Source organism: Pyrgilauda ruficollis, unplaced genomic scaffold (genome assembly GCF_017590135.1).
Source record: "Pyrgilauda ruficollis isolate IOZ18807 unplaced genomic scaffold, ASM1759013v1 scaffold35, whole genome shotgun sequence".
Taxonomy (NCBI): domain Eukaryota; kingdom Metazoa; phylum Chordata; class Aves; order Passeriformes; family Passeridae; genus Pyrgilauda; species Pyrgilauda ruficollis.
The window spans coordinates 1,052,244-1,069,400 of record NW_024524934.1 but is presented as its reverse complement, the minus strand read 5'-3'; the positions used below and the strand labels follow the sequence as shown (position 1 = coordinate 1,069,400).

The window sequence follows — 17,157 nt, the reverse complement described above, 5'->3', positions numbered from 1 at the left end:
GATCATGCAGCTTTTGATTTGCAAATTTCACACTTGATTTCCTCATTAGATATTTTTAAAATGTATTTTGAGATAGACACCAGGCATGGCATTCTCAAAAGTTCCTCAGCCTCTCAGCTCAAAGCAACACAGATGAACATCTTCTACCATTTTCTGACTAAAGGATGGCTAGAAATGCTTTTGGCATTTGAAAATCTTACTCATTTTCATAGAATCTCGGTTAAAGAAAAAAGTACTTGAAATAAATCACATCCTTTTAGTCAGATGCAGAAATCAGGAGGGGGAAAAATACAAGAAGTGCAAGGCTGACAGAAAAGCATTTAAGAAGATCGGATGTGGGTAACTAAGAACCTGGCACCAAAGAACAATAATGGAGGAACCAAGAACACATTAGAACATTGCCAGGATTCATGCCTTATGCATGAATAAAAATGCCTTAGGTTTCCTTTATTGGAAGACTAACAATTTGTTGTAATTTTAGCAAAACATAAGAAGGTCATTGATGAGGAGAGCATCCCTATGTAAGGTAAAAACTGTTCTGACTGGATTTAACAGGATGGCAGGGCTGCATATAAAGAGGAAAGCAATAAAGACAGGATGCCACGAACAGAGCTCCTAACACATTACTCTATGAAAATCTAAAAAAAAAAAAGAAGTATTTTTTTTTCCTTTGGCCATTAGTTAATAGTGCTAAGTTTAGTTTGGTTTGGTCATTCCTGCAGTGCCCCATGAGAATTCTAGGTATTTTTGTATTGGCATAGCAAACTCAGCTTTATTTTGGTTAACATTATTAATCCTAGCAAAAATGACAAAATACTGAACAAAATGCAGTATTGTCTTAAGTTGCCTTTTTGTGTTTTGCTTCTCTAGCATTTACTTTTTCAAGCTTGTTTACCCAACACAGTGGAAAAAATCGAAGAAAATGGACAGACTTAACACGATATTTTAAGGTAATTGAAGCACAGTGCTAGGAAGGGAGGCTTTATTGATATATAAATCACAAAAATTTTAGTCTAAAAACATTATGAGACCAGACAACTTGTTCTCAGATGGACTTATATTAAAGCAAGTCTGATATTTCTGGGCAAATATCTTGGAAATAGACAGGAAAATGTGGCTTATTATTCTGCCTATGGATGCACTAAAAATTCCAGGACTGGATCCAGGCCTTTGCCAGAACACTTCAGATTTAAACAGTACAGAAAATGCTATTCTCTCTTTACTAGTGCTAAATTTCTGCATCTGTGAAAGGTAAAAATAGTAAAAACAAAAGTAGTTTTTAAATGTTGCATTTAAAAGGTGGTATGGAAATCAAAATGGAATAATGTAGCATGAAATTAAGGTGGTTTTATGGCTTGCAGGATAAGCCTGGATTAAATTTAGTCACAGGTAACTTTTTTGCACACTTGCAATCAATTGCAGAATTAGCTGTTTGAAAATTGCAATTGCAAAACATATTTCTCTTTCCATATGCTTTACTATTTTTCAAATTCAAACTGAAGAGTTAACCTACCTGAAAAATACCCAAGTTCATAAAATATGACAGCCACACAGTAACTATAAGCTGTCAAAACTACATCCCTTTGAAGAAATTCTGCCAGCAATTAGCTCACATCTCTAAAACAGTAACTGATGAAGAAGACACATGAGCAGCCAGCATGAAAGCAGAACTTGGGCAGAGAATTTTCACTATGACCTGTGACAATTGCTGCTGTTTCCCATATTTTCTAATCAAATTTTCTCTCGCTTGAGACAAAAAAACCCCCCAACTCCCTACACTATACCATGCTGGGACCTGCACCAAAGGAAAGTTTGAGCCTTTTATCAATTGTGATAACTTTTGCTTTTATAAAACTGCATTAAGGTAACAATTGGTATGCTACAAAAATTGACTGTAAAAACTGCGTGAAGAGGAAGCATTCACCCAAGACTAAACTATCTACCACCACATATATACTTTATGGCACCCCTGTGTCAGGTCATCTTTCTCTTAGAATACGTTTCTCATTTTAACGTCCCTCTTGTTACCTAGTGCTGAAAGATCAGAACACAAGTTTTCAACAAGAAAAATTAAATTAAGTTTTATTTAGCATGGCTATTTTTAGAATGCCTAATTTAGCACATCTATTTTTTCATTTTGAATGCTGAGGAGGCCTACAAATGTAAGGAAAAATATGAAGCAATGATAGTACTTATCCTTCTCATTCAGTTTCTGCCTGTAAGGGTAGCACAAAGATGATTCAAGTATTCAGATAGGAGGACCCACTTGGAAAGCTAGACAGTGAGCAGAGAGCACATCAGCTATCGCTTCATGATGACTACATGGAGGCATGATCATAATTCTTACCTTGAAATAATGTAACTTGCACCTGCTATAGGGCACACATATGCAGAGGAACTGCTACTCTGAAGTGACTGATATGCTCTCAGATATGTATCTGATACATGCAGTATCATTTTTTTATTCTTGCCAGCTTGCTTCCATGGTCCTATTCTTTCTTATACTCTACAAATTATCATCTTTAAAATCATTAGCTGTAACAGCAGACTGCTCTCACCCTGAAAAGACAATATTCTACCACTTGAAGTAGGAGGAAGAGGATAACATTAATAGACACAGATCACACAGAGAATTAGAAACAGAGCTATTCCAGACATTTCAAGTCACCTGCGCAACGTTTAAGCAGCAATCATATATTTGAATTGGATTTACTCAAATTCATAGGTTTATAAAAAATCCATACTATTTGAAAAAAATACATGAGAGTAAAGTAAAGCAAAAGTGTGAATTAGATTTGTTACAAAACAGCAATGTGACAACAGCAAAACCTGGTATACCATCCCAATCCCATGTTACCAAGCAAAAACAGTCATGCCCTAACATTTAATTGGAAAAAAGAAAACCATTTCAAAATTATTCATCAATCTATTTTGCAAACAGAATCACTAATGAAAAATTGGGTTGGCTCTATATAACCCCTTTAAATTCAAATACAACAAAATTCCTCAAAAGTTTGAAGTGAAGGGATACATTTATTACAGACTAGCATCAGATTTTAGCTTCTCAACTTCCCAGTTTGACTCAGAATTGAATATAGCTCAGGTGATATTTTTTGTTTTACTTTAGGAGAAAATTAATTTAACAGACATAATGGCAGAAGCACAGACTTATTCAGCCTGAATCCAACCCTGGATCACTAACATGCTCATACTAGCATGAGCCTCAGGGAATGAACTGTAAAAATAGTCTACTGGAAGAAAAAAACCAAAACTAAACAAAAAAACCCCAGGTATTGGCCAGATTAGGATCATTTCAGCCAGGTAATTTCAGCCACACCATCCGAGCTTATGTATTAAGGAAGGTAGAAGACAAAAGGCCAACTATAGCCCAAGGTCCCTATCATGCAGGTATTCCCACAGACCACATATCTGAACAGGAGTAGGAAACGGAAAAAAGGAACAGTGCTGTAATAGCCAGTAGTGCTTCTTTTGTACAGACTTCTTCCTGAAAATCATAAAAAATGTGTTTGTAGTTGTAACTGCAAAAAAACTGTAGCCATGGCAAACTAGAGAGCCAAATCTAAACCTCAAATTTGCCCATGATATCTGTGTTTTAAAGACATTACAGCATCTTCTTTACCTGCCAACAGAGATGTCGTACTTACATGTTTTTGTGTGAGAATCTGAAGTAGTCATTTCCCTATTTTTTTCCTGTCATTTAAATAAGAAAAAACTGCAGCCTTAGGTTCATTGCAAAGAGCATTTCAGAAGAAAAACCACACTGAAAGAAAATTAATTTGCTAACTTTCCTAACAACTTCTGTGTGGGACCTGACTTGCTTGTGACGGTAAAATACGTCTGAACTACAAACACATAAACAGCCACCCTTTTAGGAATGCTACTTTCTAGGTTGCACTTAGAATTACAGGAAATGAACCAGCTGAACTCCCTGACACTGACAAGTAGGTCAAGTTGAGATAAACCTTGCTCCCCTCAGCTCAGTTTACAGCTCCCTTCAGCTGACGAAACAAACTTCCTGTTGAACATCTCCTCTGCAGAGTCACTGTCAAACTGTCAGCCAAGCTAACAGCCAGAGAGACATGGGGATCTGATAAGGCTATTCTATTTTCCCAGAAATTAAACCAAACAAGAATGTGTTCTGGTCTATTTGAGCTCTTATTTTCTCAGCAAACAGCCTCTAAATCACAAAATACAATAAACATCTTAGGACTGCTTTTTATGCTTTCCATTGCTTATTTATGAAAATATTAATAGTCGTTTAAATGTGTAATAGAGTCTGATAGTACACTTAAGATCAGACAGAACTTACTGGTCCTAACTAATGAAACAAGCTGCACAATAATCAGTGATTCAGGGTTTCCTTAATCAAGGTAAATATATATTTGCAATAAACATTGTTAAATGTATATGAGTTTTACAAAACATGTATAAAAGCTGTAGAGGAGTATGAAGTAACTGGGCAAGCATTATACCTCCTAATGTGATCCTCCCATGAAAAGTTATCCTGTACTAATGCAGGGAGACTTAAGAGAAATAACTGCTCACAAGTAGCTCCACTCTATAACTACAGTGCAACAGACCTGCAGTTTATGAAGCATAACCACTGGCGTTACAAGACGTGTTCTAAGACATCTGAAAGGGAATACTGAGAGTCTAAATTTTTGCCCTCAAAAAACCCTACCTTTAGAAAATAAATTAGATTTTAGAAATCTTCCTAAAGCAAGAGAGTTAAAAATATTTAAACAAATGAACCAACTCAGAAAATTTAAATCATATTGGAACACAGAAAAAATGTATTCAGTAAGGGTTTCCCTTAAGTCACTTTTCATCTGTGACAGTTGTATGCTCAGCATCAAATAATAAAAGTTTGCAGAACAATGGCTATATCCTTAAGAGTTTGTGCTGAAACAATTATTCAGCTTTCAAATATAAGCTACTACTCACTTCAGCTTTGTTGAAATTCTAGTTGCACTTTTTAAAGAAGAAAATAAGACATAAAAATTCATCCTTAGGTGTGTAAGGACAGAAAAGTGCCATCACATCATCTTGCACAATCACTGTCTAGCCAGATTATATTTTTAATTTAACATTCTTCTGTTAAAAAGCTTGAATTTGATAACTGCATAATGAAGAATTAATGGGGGGGTTGTTTGCTTGGGGGTTTTTGTTTGGTGGTTTGTTGTTGTTTTTGTTGGTTTTTTAGAATCTTCATCTGAGCTGTTTCTCTAGAACAATGTTATTAATGCTTACTCTTAATTCTCAGCATTTTTCATTTGAGAAAACTGTAGTGATCAAATGTTCTGGAAAAACCTTTGGCATCTAGCAGTAGGGCTGGATGATGGCATCAAATAAGTATTTTTTTTTTTCTTGCTACTGGAAGCAACATCCAATTTAACAGCTGATTGTACCTATCACAAGTTCAAGTCCTTAAAAAGCTATGCCATTTTTCCAAATATACTCTCTCAAAAATATCCTGCATAAGGAGGAAGAACAGGCAAATATGTAGCTCTGCATTCAAAACTGAAATTCATATGCAATAAAAGAGTGGGTTTATTGACTGAAAAGAAGTAAAAACCCTTCTGCACACGCACTTAGGATAACACTTCAACAGAGAAACGTCTATTAAAATGCTACAGAAGACAGCTGTGACCTGTACTGCATCCTCATTAAGAATTTGGGTTCCGAATTTAAAAACTAAGTATTATATTGATGCTGCCTTTGAACTTCAGTGTTACAGTGTTTTGAATTTATAAGAGTGAGGCTTTAAGTCTATAATTTTCTTTTACAAGAGCATTAAGGCCCTTCTTCCATTATACCACTTTAATTCACTGTATAGGCTGAAAGTCTGCTTCCTTTTGAGCACTAAAGGGAGATCATTGAGGGGAGGACAAAGCCAAGCCATTTTGGTTACAGGCAAAAAGTGACACCAAGAGCCACTTGAGTCATCCCAAATTTAAGCTCATAATTTAGCTAAAGGACTGCACTGATAAACCCTGATTTTAGGTAAAAATAACACTGATAAAGGTAAAAGACACAAAACAATATTACAGCTTACACTTTTTTTCAATTGAGACTACAGTAGTTAATAAAATAAACACGGTTGCTTTCCCTACCATGATTTTATTAATATTTCTCATATTACTACTTGCTTGTTGACCTCCTCATTTATCAGAAAATCAGTCTCCACAGGCAAAATGCTACTAAGAGGTGGAACAAAACTAAATTACTCAGTTGTGCTCAGCTTTTCTAAAACCTCACAACATTTATGGTTTGCCTTATCCTTCTTCAAATCCTGCTAAGTATTTGCTGATCCAAAAAATAACCTTACAACGTAACACTGTTAGCACTACTTTTTATCCATAGCAGCAATTTCTTGAAAACAGAACTCAGTTTTTTAGAGTATGGGATAGTCCTTATGCAAAGGAAATTTGGTTGTGCAAAACAAGCCACATTTCAATCTTTATTTTGGATCATGCTTGAGACAATTAAAAAAAAACAAAACAGGAGTTCAGTATTTCCAAGATATAAGAAGTACAAGGAAAGCCTATTATTTTTCCTAGCATTTAATGAAAACTCAGCTTAAAAAGGTGAAACAACACCAAGTAACGGTTCTCCTTAGAGTATTTTCCTATGACTACCACCACATTCTTTAGATTTTCTGCTAAATTCTTTATTACTTTTGTTATTGAACCTTGTTAGATTTTGGCCAAAGGGGCCAATGACCAGGATGGATAATCAGCATAGTGGTAAATGACAAACCTACTGGGGATGGTTTCCTGTTGCTGTCTCACCCAGACCAGAGCCTCACTAGACAGGACTACAGTGGCCCACAGCCAGGTTTGACCTGTGAGACATTTAATGCTTTAAGAGTGTCTCTGTGTGTCTATATACAATAAACATATATATATATAAATGACAATTACAATCTCACTACTGTGCTGCATTCTCCCAATGGCAAGCAGAACACAAAGGCTCTGATTTCCCAAAGTAGCAAGTGTCTGGATATTCATATAAATATTACAATTTGACTATTGGATACGGCATCATAAAATCAAAAGTTTTCTGTTGCTACAGTTTCCAAGCCATCTTAACTCCAGTTTAACACTTCTCTTTCTTGCATTTGTGGTCTAGGCAATCTGATCAAATGCCTTTAATTCCTGTAACATACAGTTGGTGACATCTTTTGCAAATAAACCACATCAATGAGTTAGCCAGTTCTAGCTTGTGACCAACACAGCACAGATTTTGGGCTCATTATACAGTTTTAGTACAGACCATGAAGAGAAACAGTATTTTTAGTATTAGATTCAATCATATATGCACATATTTTCTTTCTTGTACCTAGTAAGTGCAAAGCATCTTTACCTGACAGAGCATCCTGTGCTTCAAAAAATGTGCTGAGACCTCCTTTGACATAAGCTAGACTCCCTTCATTTTTCTTATTGGCTTGTTTCTTCAAATTCACAACAGCTGTTTTGAGCTGATCAAAACTGAAAACAAACAAGAAAACCTCAGAGACATTCAAACAATAAGGTCATCTAATAAATAAACAGAACAAGCTACTTGGAAAATAAAGCCACTTACTTTCAGAACAACTACTAGGGGCGAAGTAATTGCTAATGAGTGTGCATTTCAATAATGAGACTTGATTCTTAGTCCAAAGACTTCAGTATTTTAGTTTCAACCCCAAATAGAGGGATTCTATCACTTGTGATGGAAGAGATTTCTTCAAAACACAACCTGGTCAAGATTCTTCTTCTAACTATCAGTACTACATTAAATAGAATTCACCACACATAGAACACAGTAGATTAACAAGTGAGATGTTACAAGTCTCTTAAATAATGACATTTGTTAAATTCTGCAGCTTTACTCACAATCCTTTCTCGCTTTTGTTTCTAAATTCATTCAATATTTTTATGTTGGTTTGGACATACAGTTCAGAATTGAATACAATATTAGTGCAAACAAAAAGAAAAGCTAAACAGATTCAAGCTTTATGAAGGTATGGTTTTTATATGCAATCTGCTGAAATATTTTTGAAAGACACTTCATAAGGCAATATTAATTGCCAAGTCATCACTGCTGTTGGTATGGTAGCTTTCTTTTTTATCTGATTTTCCTAATATTGCTCCACTTTTGCCAGTTTACGTTTGATTTCACATCTTTATTTTTTGCAAGCACCTGCAATTAATTGAAAAGCTTTATGTTGTGAATAAATCTTCATTATTTGTATATATTTTTTTTGGTTGATGATGATTAATATGACCTCAGTAATTATATTACTTGATTAACTATAAAAGCACCACCATGAACAAGCTCAGAAATACAATTATAGCACATTATTTTCATCCTTAAAGTCGTTCTTCTGAGCTGCCAGCCAAAGCTATCTGCCTAATACAAAAAAGAAAAAAATGAAACAAAAAACTGCACTACAACTCTGTGAGGAGAGGGATCAAGGAAGTAGAAAACTAAGACATAAGACAATTCCATCAATATTCTGGCCATTTTAAAATAAGAGCTAGTACAAAAAAACACCATATTTTAGCCCAGGCAATGAGAAGGCTATCACCACCTGCAGGGAGACAAAGCACACTGGTACACTAGCACTTTTCCTTTTATACTGATGATGTCACAAAATTTTGCCTAATTTTCTGTTTCCATCTGCTGGACAGAAATAACATTACTCATTACCTGGATTGATCCACTTGGGCACATGTGAAGAACTTACCAGCAGCATTTTCAAAATCATGAAAATCTGTACAGTTCTCCTTTTAAGCACTGTTTCATGTTACCTGATGATCTCACAGCATGTCAAAATAGTTCATTTTTATTTAACAGGATATTGCCAGGATTAAAAGAATTAGTAAAAAGGATGTTATACTGATTTCTTAAAAAGAATATCCTTCAAGGATAAAACAGACATAAGATAACCAATATGTCAGTGCACCACACATTTACCATTTCCAATAGCTAAGGTTACATAGAGGACAAGAACTAAACCACTGCTGCATTTCCAGAAAAACAGCACAAATTATATGGGATGATATTTATACAATTCCAGAATATTTTAAGACTACATATATGTTGAATTGGAAAAAAAAAGAAAAGCAACCAAAACAGTTTTTTGCTTCTTTATTTAAACATACTTATAGTTAAATTCAAAACAGAACTGGATTCACCCTACCCTTTAAGCATTTATTCCTGTTGAGTTTTACACTGCTTTTGGACCTTCAACACTAAGATTTGGATTTTATAGACCAATATAAATGCAGTTAATATGCAAAAAAAATCCAGATTTCATTTAAAAGTACAAATTAACACTTTTTATGTCATTGGATGGAGTCGATCATTACTTGAAACTGTCAACATGCAAAGACACAAAATGATGGAATTTTTTCAGCAGGATGAAATACTTCAGCTGATACTAGACAAAGTGTTAAAAACGTTTTTTCTTTTCTAAAAGCACCTAACTCATTCAAGCTGTATAGCCACAGATATTTACACTCTCCTGAGCTTGTGGCTCAGCTCTCACATCTTTCATATAGAAGTGGCCATAGGTGGGCAGAGCACTTCAACTGCAGCTTTAACAATGCCAAGCAGAATAATCTCCATATCTTCCAAGCAGAATAATCTCCATATCTTACCTAACACATTGCTGCTGATACACCCCAGAAGATGCTTTGCACTAGACAGTCAACTTTTACAAACACTGGATTGTCTTCTATATGACTGCTTTCCAATCCCAGGTGTGTACTCTCCTGCTTGCCTTCCCCACACCCCTTTGAATCTTGAATTCAACTATTTCACAATTGCTACAGCCACGGCTGCCACTGGTTATCACATCCCCTGCCTCGCCTGCAAGAATCCTACTCAGAAGAGCAGCACCCCTGAAGGCCCACACTCCAGCTGTGTTAGAAGTCATTCCCAGAACTCCTCACAAGCCTCCTGGGATTGCTGCCTCTCTTGTAAATATGAAGGAGATTAAAGTCTTCTACAAAAACCACGGTCTGCTCTCCGGAAAGTTCTCCAAGTTGCTTAAGGAAGATTTTGTTCACTTCCTCATGCCACTGCAATGTCACCCATTCCAGTCTCCTGAACAAGATCTCAACCATCCTGCTCCATAACAGGGCCCATATATTTATTCCAGCTGTCATTCACATGAAGGTCAAGTCCATCTCTTCTTTTCTGGGGATCTTCTTCAGGTGGCCTCTTGCTATACTTCCCAAAATACTAGGTACATGAGCTAGCCCACTTTATTCCAGTAGTATGTTCGTCTAATTCCATGTGGAGTTCTGTTTCTTACTTGTTTCTCAGACAGCATATGACTGTAAAGGCACTTAAGGTTAGACACTTCCAGCTAGTTTTGTAATTACCTACAGCGTTCTTAATGCTGTCATTGAACCCACAGGTAGCACTCTGTCCCTTCATTTTACTGCAGGCTGTTATCACCATCCCCTGATAGTCTGAATTTGAAGTTTTTGACACCAAAGTGCAAGAAAAATTTTTACAAAGACCTACATCAAAAGCTGTTTACTCTTTATCACTTAATTATCCCCTATTTTTTTTTTTAAAAAACTTGATGATCCCCAAAGTTATCAGATTCTGACAGACAGAATTAATTTGGAGTAACTCCTCTTAGTTGCTTGATTTCAAAAGATGCTGTCATCGTACGTGTATGCATTAGGTAATCATGTTCTCTTGCTATTCTGACCCTTTAAAGTACCATCATTTTGAGAGGAAATTTAAGTATTTCCGTACGTGTATGTATTAGGTAATCATTCTCTTGCTATTCTGACCCTTTAAAGTACCATCATTTTGAGAGGAAATTTAAGTATTTCCCAAGCAGAGTAAATGGCTGTTTCTTTAAAAACGAAATATCCTCCCAGCCCCAAAACCAAGAAGCAACCCACCCCTTTTCCACTAGTAGGAAACAAAACTAAAACAATTTGTAAAGTTGTATTTCTCTTTAAAATACCAATCTGAGTATCTAGCTGAAAACAAGAAATGAAGCTCATCATCTCTATTAAAAATGACTTCCAGCATTATGTGAAGACATAGCAGATATAAGTTCTGGAATTCAGTTATACATGCAAAAATATATTTATATAATACATTCATGTAAGTACATACTATGAACTGTATTTCTAAATTAAGATTTTAATTGTCAAGATTTTTAAGGGATTTACCTCAAAGATTCTACTCGCTTGTCCAACTTCTGGTACTACAACATTTTCCACAAGTGTTAACTACAACCTAATTGATACGAACAATTTTAGTAATCTGTTCAGTGCCTATAACCTGTGTCTCTGTTCACGACTGAACACCTGGAGATTCCACTCAAGGCCGGGCTAACTTCTTGATTCCTAAAGTTTGAAGAAAGATAGCTTCCACCTGACATTGGGGGTTGTGAATATAAAGAAAAAAAAGCCATCATAAATTAAGTCTGGTTAAAAACAAGGACTTTCTCAGAAGCAGATTAAGCAAACCGGTTGATTCATGTTTCAGGCCAAGCAGACACACCAGAGACAATTGAGACTGTTTTACACATAAACCACCATTGACACATCTACTGCATAATGAAATACCATCAGTAACTTGCATTTAAAACAATTACTTATGTGACAGCAACAAACCTTGTTGTTGAATGATTCTCAATCAGGTACCAGGCAGCAGAAAAGTTTTCACTTGTGAAATCAGCACTCATCCCAGGAAACAGTGACTCCAAATCTTTTTGAGGAAATCTGCCCCTGAAAAATGAATATGCATTTCTTCAGTGAAACATAGCCTTGTAAACAGGCCTTGTTTACAATTAAAACATTCACAAAAAAACCCAAACTAACAACAAACACCAAATCATTTCCCTATAAGATGGGAACATGAACTTGTAACGCACCTTGAAATTAAATCTGCTACTACAGACACATGTAACATGACTGGGAGAGACTGAAATCTATTCTAAGCAAAACTATTTTACCATTATGATTTCACTATTACACATAAGACAGAAATTTTGTCTGTACAAAGTGCTTCTACTTAACTTTAAAATGGCAAGACATCAGAACTTTGGCAGCTTGTAAATGATCTCACACAATTATTGTCTATTGATTCTTAAGCAGCAGAAGTAACAGAAACATGCAAGGGAGATACAGAGAATATACTTCCATTATATACAAATACTGGAAAAAGTATAATACTGAGTTAAAATAATTCTCTTGCAAAACAGAACACACTGATCTGTTTGTTCACCACACACAAAACAAAGGAAAACCAGACTTATCTCAAGAGGCAGCCAGCAGGTTCTGTAAGTTTTTATTCAGTCTTACAAATGCATGAAGAAACCATGTGAGCAATTCCTTGTGAAAACAGATTCTCTACAACAGCATTTTTAAAACTATAAGTAGTTTCTAAGATACTCATCCAGAAAATTTATTCCATTTACTTTAAGTCTGCATAATAAAAATATTTAAAGCACTTTTTGATGAAAACACAACAACCTTCATCCCTCAGTCTGGACACACACTCAACACTTGGCCATATTCGTTCCACCCTGCACTCAATACATCACCAGGTGCACTCCCTCCTCTCATCTTCATCACCAGCTGCATCCCATCTTCAGAGACTAACTGTGGCAAACAAATTCACTTGTGGTCAGCCCTAAATGGGTCAGTTAGTTGGACTAGATGGACTTATATCCCTTTCATGCGAAATATTCTCATCTATTCCAAAAATTTACTATTTCATCACAAGATCCAACTCAAAAGACAATGAAGTCCCTCTCTGATGCTCACAAGTTAGGTGAGCTTTGCTATACAAAGTATACTGTAAGCAAATGAAAATCTGCCATACTTCGCATTTGAGAGCAAACTTGGGTGGGAGTAGCAATACAGAGTCAGTTATAAAGAATTACATTTAACACACAGGGAAAGCCATTTAAATGGACACAAAAGCAGTGATTTGTTAGTTTAAGTTTTTTCTAATCTAAACATGTTTCAAGATAGTTAAAGCTGTTTTTATTACAAAAAGCAAACAGCAGATTAAGTGAAACAAATCTAAAGGCGGGCACATTAAAAAGTACAATTATATAGAGAGGAGTTGTTTCCTGGAAGTTTCTTTTCATACCAAATGTCCATTAGCACCAGCAGGTACAAAGGACCTACGTACATAATGACATGGTACAGAAGTCTTTCATCAGTAGCACCTGATTACAGCAGGGGCATGAAACAATACTTTCTAAAAACCAGAAAAAAACCCAAATGAGATTCAGGGAAAAGTGATGACAGATATGAAAAGTAGAGATACAGGGAAAATAGTGTGAGAAACAACTGCAGCAGGAAAAAATGAGGGTTCCAACATTTGCCTGTGTTCAATGAAAAAATGATTTTCAATGACCTTAAATTTAATGAATGACAGTAAGCAGAAAATGTTGATGGATGTAAAAAGAAAGTTTCAATTCATTATTCATTTAAAGACAATTTAAGATACTTTCTTTTACCCTCCAATTAGTCAAAAATGCCCAGTAGAAACATGAAGGATAGCACTTCACATGCAATACACAGTACAACTGTACAAAAAACCATTTATATTCGATCCACACATGGTGACATCTTTGTGGACAGCTGCATTTTTTAATGCTAAAAAACAAAACCAAGAAAACAAATTTGAGTTTTTGGGAGAGACTTAGACATTCTGTGCAAGCACTATTTAAGTGAATGCAATCAATACAGAAGCAGAATTTTGCTCATATTTTCAGAATTTCCATGTATGTTCTCCAAAACCAAAAGAGGCAGATATAATACAAAAAGCACACCCACTCAAATATGCCAATACCAAATGCTACTCATAACTGCAGGTTTGTAAGGGATATGCATGACAATTTAAGCTTATGCATGAGCTATACAATTCCTAGGGGGAAAAATGAAACTATTTTTTAATACATACATATGTGTGTATATATATATATATATATGTATAAAGACCAAGATAGACTTGTAATCAATTACTGCAAATGAATCTTGTCTACAGACAGAGGGACACAAATGAAGGAAATTTTTTTCAGTTTGATGTTTGGCTGCCTTGGAAAGTTATTAGGAGGTTTTTTTCCAGCAGATGTACTTGTATAAAACCATAAATTAACAATGCTTTTATCTGTACAGACATATTTTAGACATAGTCACAACAGACTAGAAACATGAATGTGAATGTGTGAGGTATGTTAACAATATGTTATACTGTATGGTTTAGTACCCTTATTTTTATCGTACATTTTACCAGTAGTTTTCCCACTAACAGATACGCTACAGCTTGCTACACACAGACTTGCTACAGCTGTCTTCAAAACCAAGTGCACACTAAAATGCTCACACTGAAAGCAATTGTATTTCTAGAATGTCTGGCCAGATGCATCTAAAAGGAGACTGACTCCACATATACACAAGTTTGTTTCATTAACTTCCATTAGTAAATTAAGTAAGTCAGGTTTTGTAAGTTTTTTCTCATGAAAACTTGCTTATTGTTTACTTATAAACAAGCCCATATAAGCTTGAGAAAGTATTTCTGGTTTATTCTTTTCAATGTTATAGGGTGAAGATGAACCAGTAGCAAAAGCTTAGATCACAATGGCATGCAATTAAACTGTAAATCATTTCTCTGTTGATTTGCTCATTATACAAGAATCACTTCATGAAGAATACTTAATCATTATTTAAAAGTAATCACTGTAAAAGAAACTGAGAACCACACAAATTGAATCCAGAAAACCTCAGAAAAAGAAGAGTGAAGCTTACCATCCTTGACAACCCCAAGTATTACACGACCTTTACAATTTCAGCAAAGGTACACATACTGGATTTGTATACTAGTACTTTCTGCTTGGCACACTATTTTTACCTAGAATAGAACTAGATCTGATACTAGACCTATAGTTAACATTTTAAAATAGTCTTATTTATGCTTCAGCAACAATTTTAAATACAAAAGAAATTGAGAGTTCACATTGTGGTTATATTAATGAGAAGTATAATAAAAATACATTTGGTTACAAGCCACGATACCCTTTCACTTCCATCAAACACATGTTGAGTATAGTTAATAGTCATACAACATTAGATGTAGTGGTCCTTGCTTCCATGTAAAGGCCATGCACATTTACTTTGGATTCAGAACAGGTGTTCAATTCACTTGTACCCATCAATAGAAGTCCCTCCTTGCACTACTCCAAACTTCAGGTTCTGTATAGACTAATAGCAATAAACCAAATTTAACAGTAGAGGATACATGGGCTCTTAAAAATTCTACTACAGAACTTGTGTCCATACACAGCATTTATATTCTCCAGAGATTAGTTGGAAACGTCCATGGGTAATCACAGCCTCCAAGCAGTCACAACCAAGTAATAGCAACAGGGTGCAACAGATACTAATTAACAAAGCCTGACAATGAACGCAGTTGAGTAAGTAGCAATTTTTCTGCAAAATTTGTTTTGCTCCAGAACTTCAGGATCTTATGGTAATAATTTCAGCATATCTGACAATATTTGCAGATTAAAGGTACGTCCCAAAGCAAGATACAGACACCAAAAAGTAACTTGAAGCTCAGTTCCACAGGAGTTTACAAAAGGTCAAAAGGAGCAACTTTAAATAAACACAGATTCTGAATAGCAACCAGCATAAACAAGCTCCAGCTAGAGCTGCTGTACACTCTCCCCTCTGTCTGGTACCAGTCAGACTCCTTGAAGCTGGCTTTGTACCAGCTGTACTGTGTTAATAATGCATGCAAAAAGATCAGCGTAAGGGACACTGGTGTAGACTAAACATGACAAATCAGAAGGTGTTAACAAAGGTCTCTCCAATAGCAACAAGGCAAGGGTGTACTCTGGCAATTCCTCCCCAGTAGCATTGGGTTCATTAGAAATACAAAAACAAAGTGGCAACTGTACTTTAGAGCTGGCAGAATGTGGTAAGAGAAATCTACTAAGAGATTATAGGCTGGTAGCTGTAGCTGATGTATCAACCTAACAAGCAGTAAGCGCTACTTTATATTTTGGTATCATAAAGCTAGGACTATACTGCAACTCTCTTTTGTAGCTTTCAGAATTTTTTTGCATGCATCTCTGTGATCAAGTTTCCACATGCCCATCACATTCAATGATGAAATTTACTGCATTTCCATACAAGCCATTTAAAAATAAACATCTCAACCTCCAGAAAGTCTTTTCCTGTCTCGTGGTAGCAAGCTGATGTTTACCATTAGGTGGCAGCGCAAGATCATCTGTTTCTTTCTCCCGAACGAACTGTTTTGGAAGCTGGCGTGGGAAGAGGGAAGCATCTGTATTGAGTGGGTGGATACAGAAGTATGTGGAATGTACTTAGCATGTCAGCCTTTGCTTTCATGTACGAGATGGATCCACCAGAGTGACCTCCGCTACATGCAAAACAACAAACACTACTCAAAAATTTTCTAACCATCACTAGGTCTGACTGATGTTACTGTTTTGCAGAGAATGAATTTTCTTAGCCTGACAGAGTAGTTAGAGGAGTCAGGGAACCCTTAGTTAAACAAGGACTTATCATGCAGGAGGAGGAAGTATGTGGTACATTGGAACAGCAATTCATTCACAAATATCATGTATATCTAAATTTTCCATCAACATATTTAACCGGTGTCTACGAGACATAATGTCTCCCAGAACCATACAAAATTCTGAATGATCTTGTGTTACCAACCTGCTTTTGTAACAGCTCTAAACTGCTAAAACCAATCAAAGTACTGCCACATTGCTGCTAAGGTCAGAATTTTCACACCAAGTCCCGCATTTCTCATACTGAGACAACTACTCTGCACACTTGTTTTTCTTCCTGCAATCTGTTTAAGATGTCTCCTGCAGAAGCTGGCAACCCAATGCTTGGACAGGTGTACTCTTTTCTAGATTAAAAACTGGATGGCCATGCCTAGACAGTGGTGGTGAATGGAGTTACCTCCAGGTGTTGGATGGTCACTACTGGGATCCCCCAAGGGTCAGTACTGGGGCCAGACTGGTTCAGTATCTGTATCAATTATCTGGACAATGAGATCGAGTGTTCTCTAAGTTTGCACATGACAACCAGTTGGGTAGGAGTATTGATCTGTTGGAGCATA

The 17,157-nt window shown here is 35.9% G+C and overlaps 1 protein-coding gene across 1 annotated transcript in view; it reads right to left on the bottom strand.

The window, feature by feature from the left end:
* The window catches only part of EXOC2 (exocyst complex component 2), a 111,301-nt gene that overhangs the window by 83,068 nt on the left and 11,076 nt on the right, over positions 1–17,157 (bottom strand). Inside the window, exons 4-5 of the mRNA XM_041475421.1 lie at positions 11,658–11,771; positions 7,387–7,511 (exon numbers count right to left, since the gene is read on the bottom strand). Coding sequence (XP_041331355.1) covers positions 7,387–7,511; positions 11,658–11,771 — 239 coding nt within the window. The remainder of the gene's footprint in view (positions 1–7,386; positions 7,512–11,657; positions 11,772–17,157) is intronic.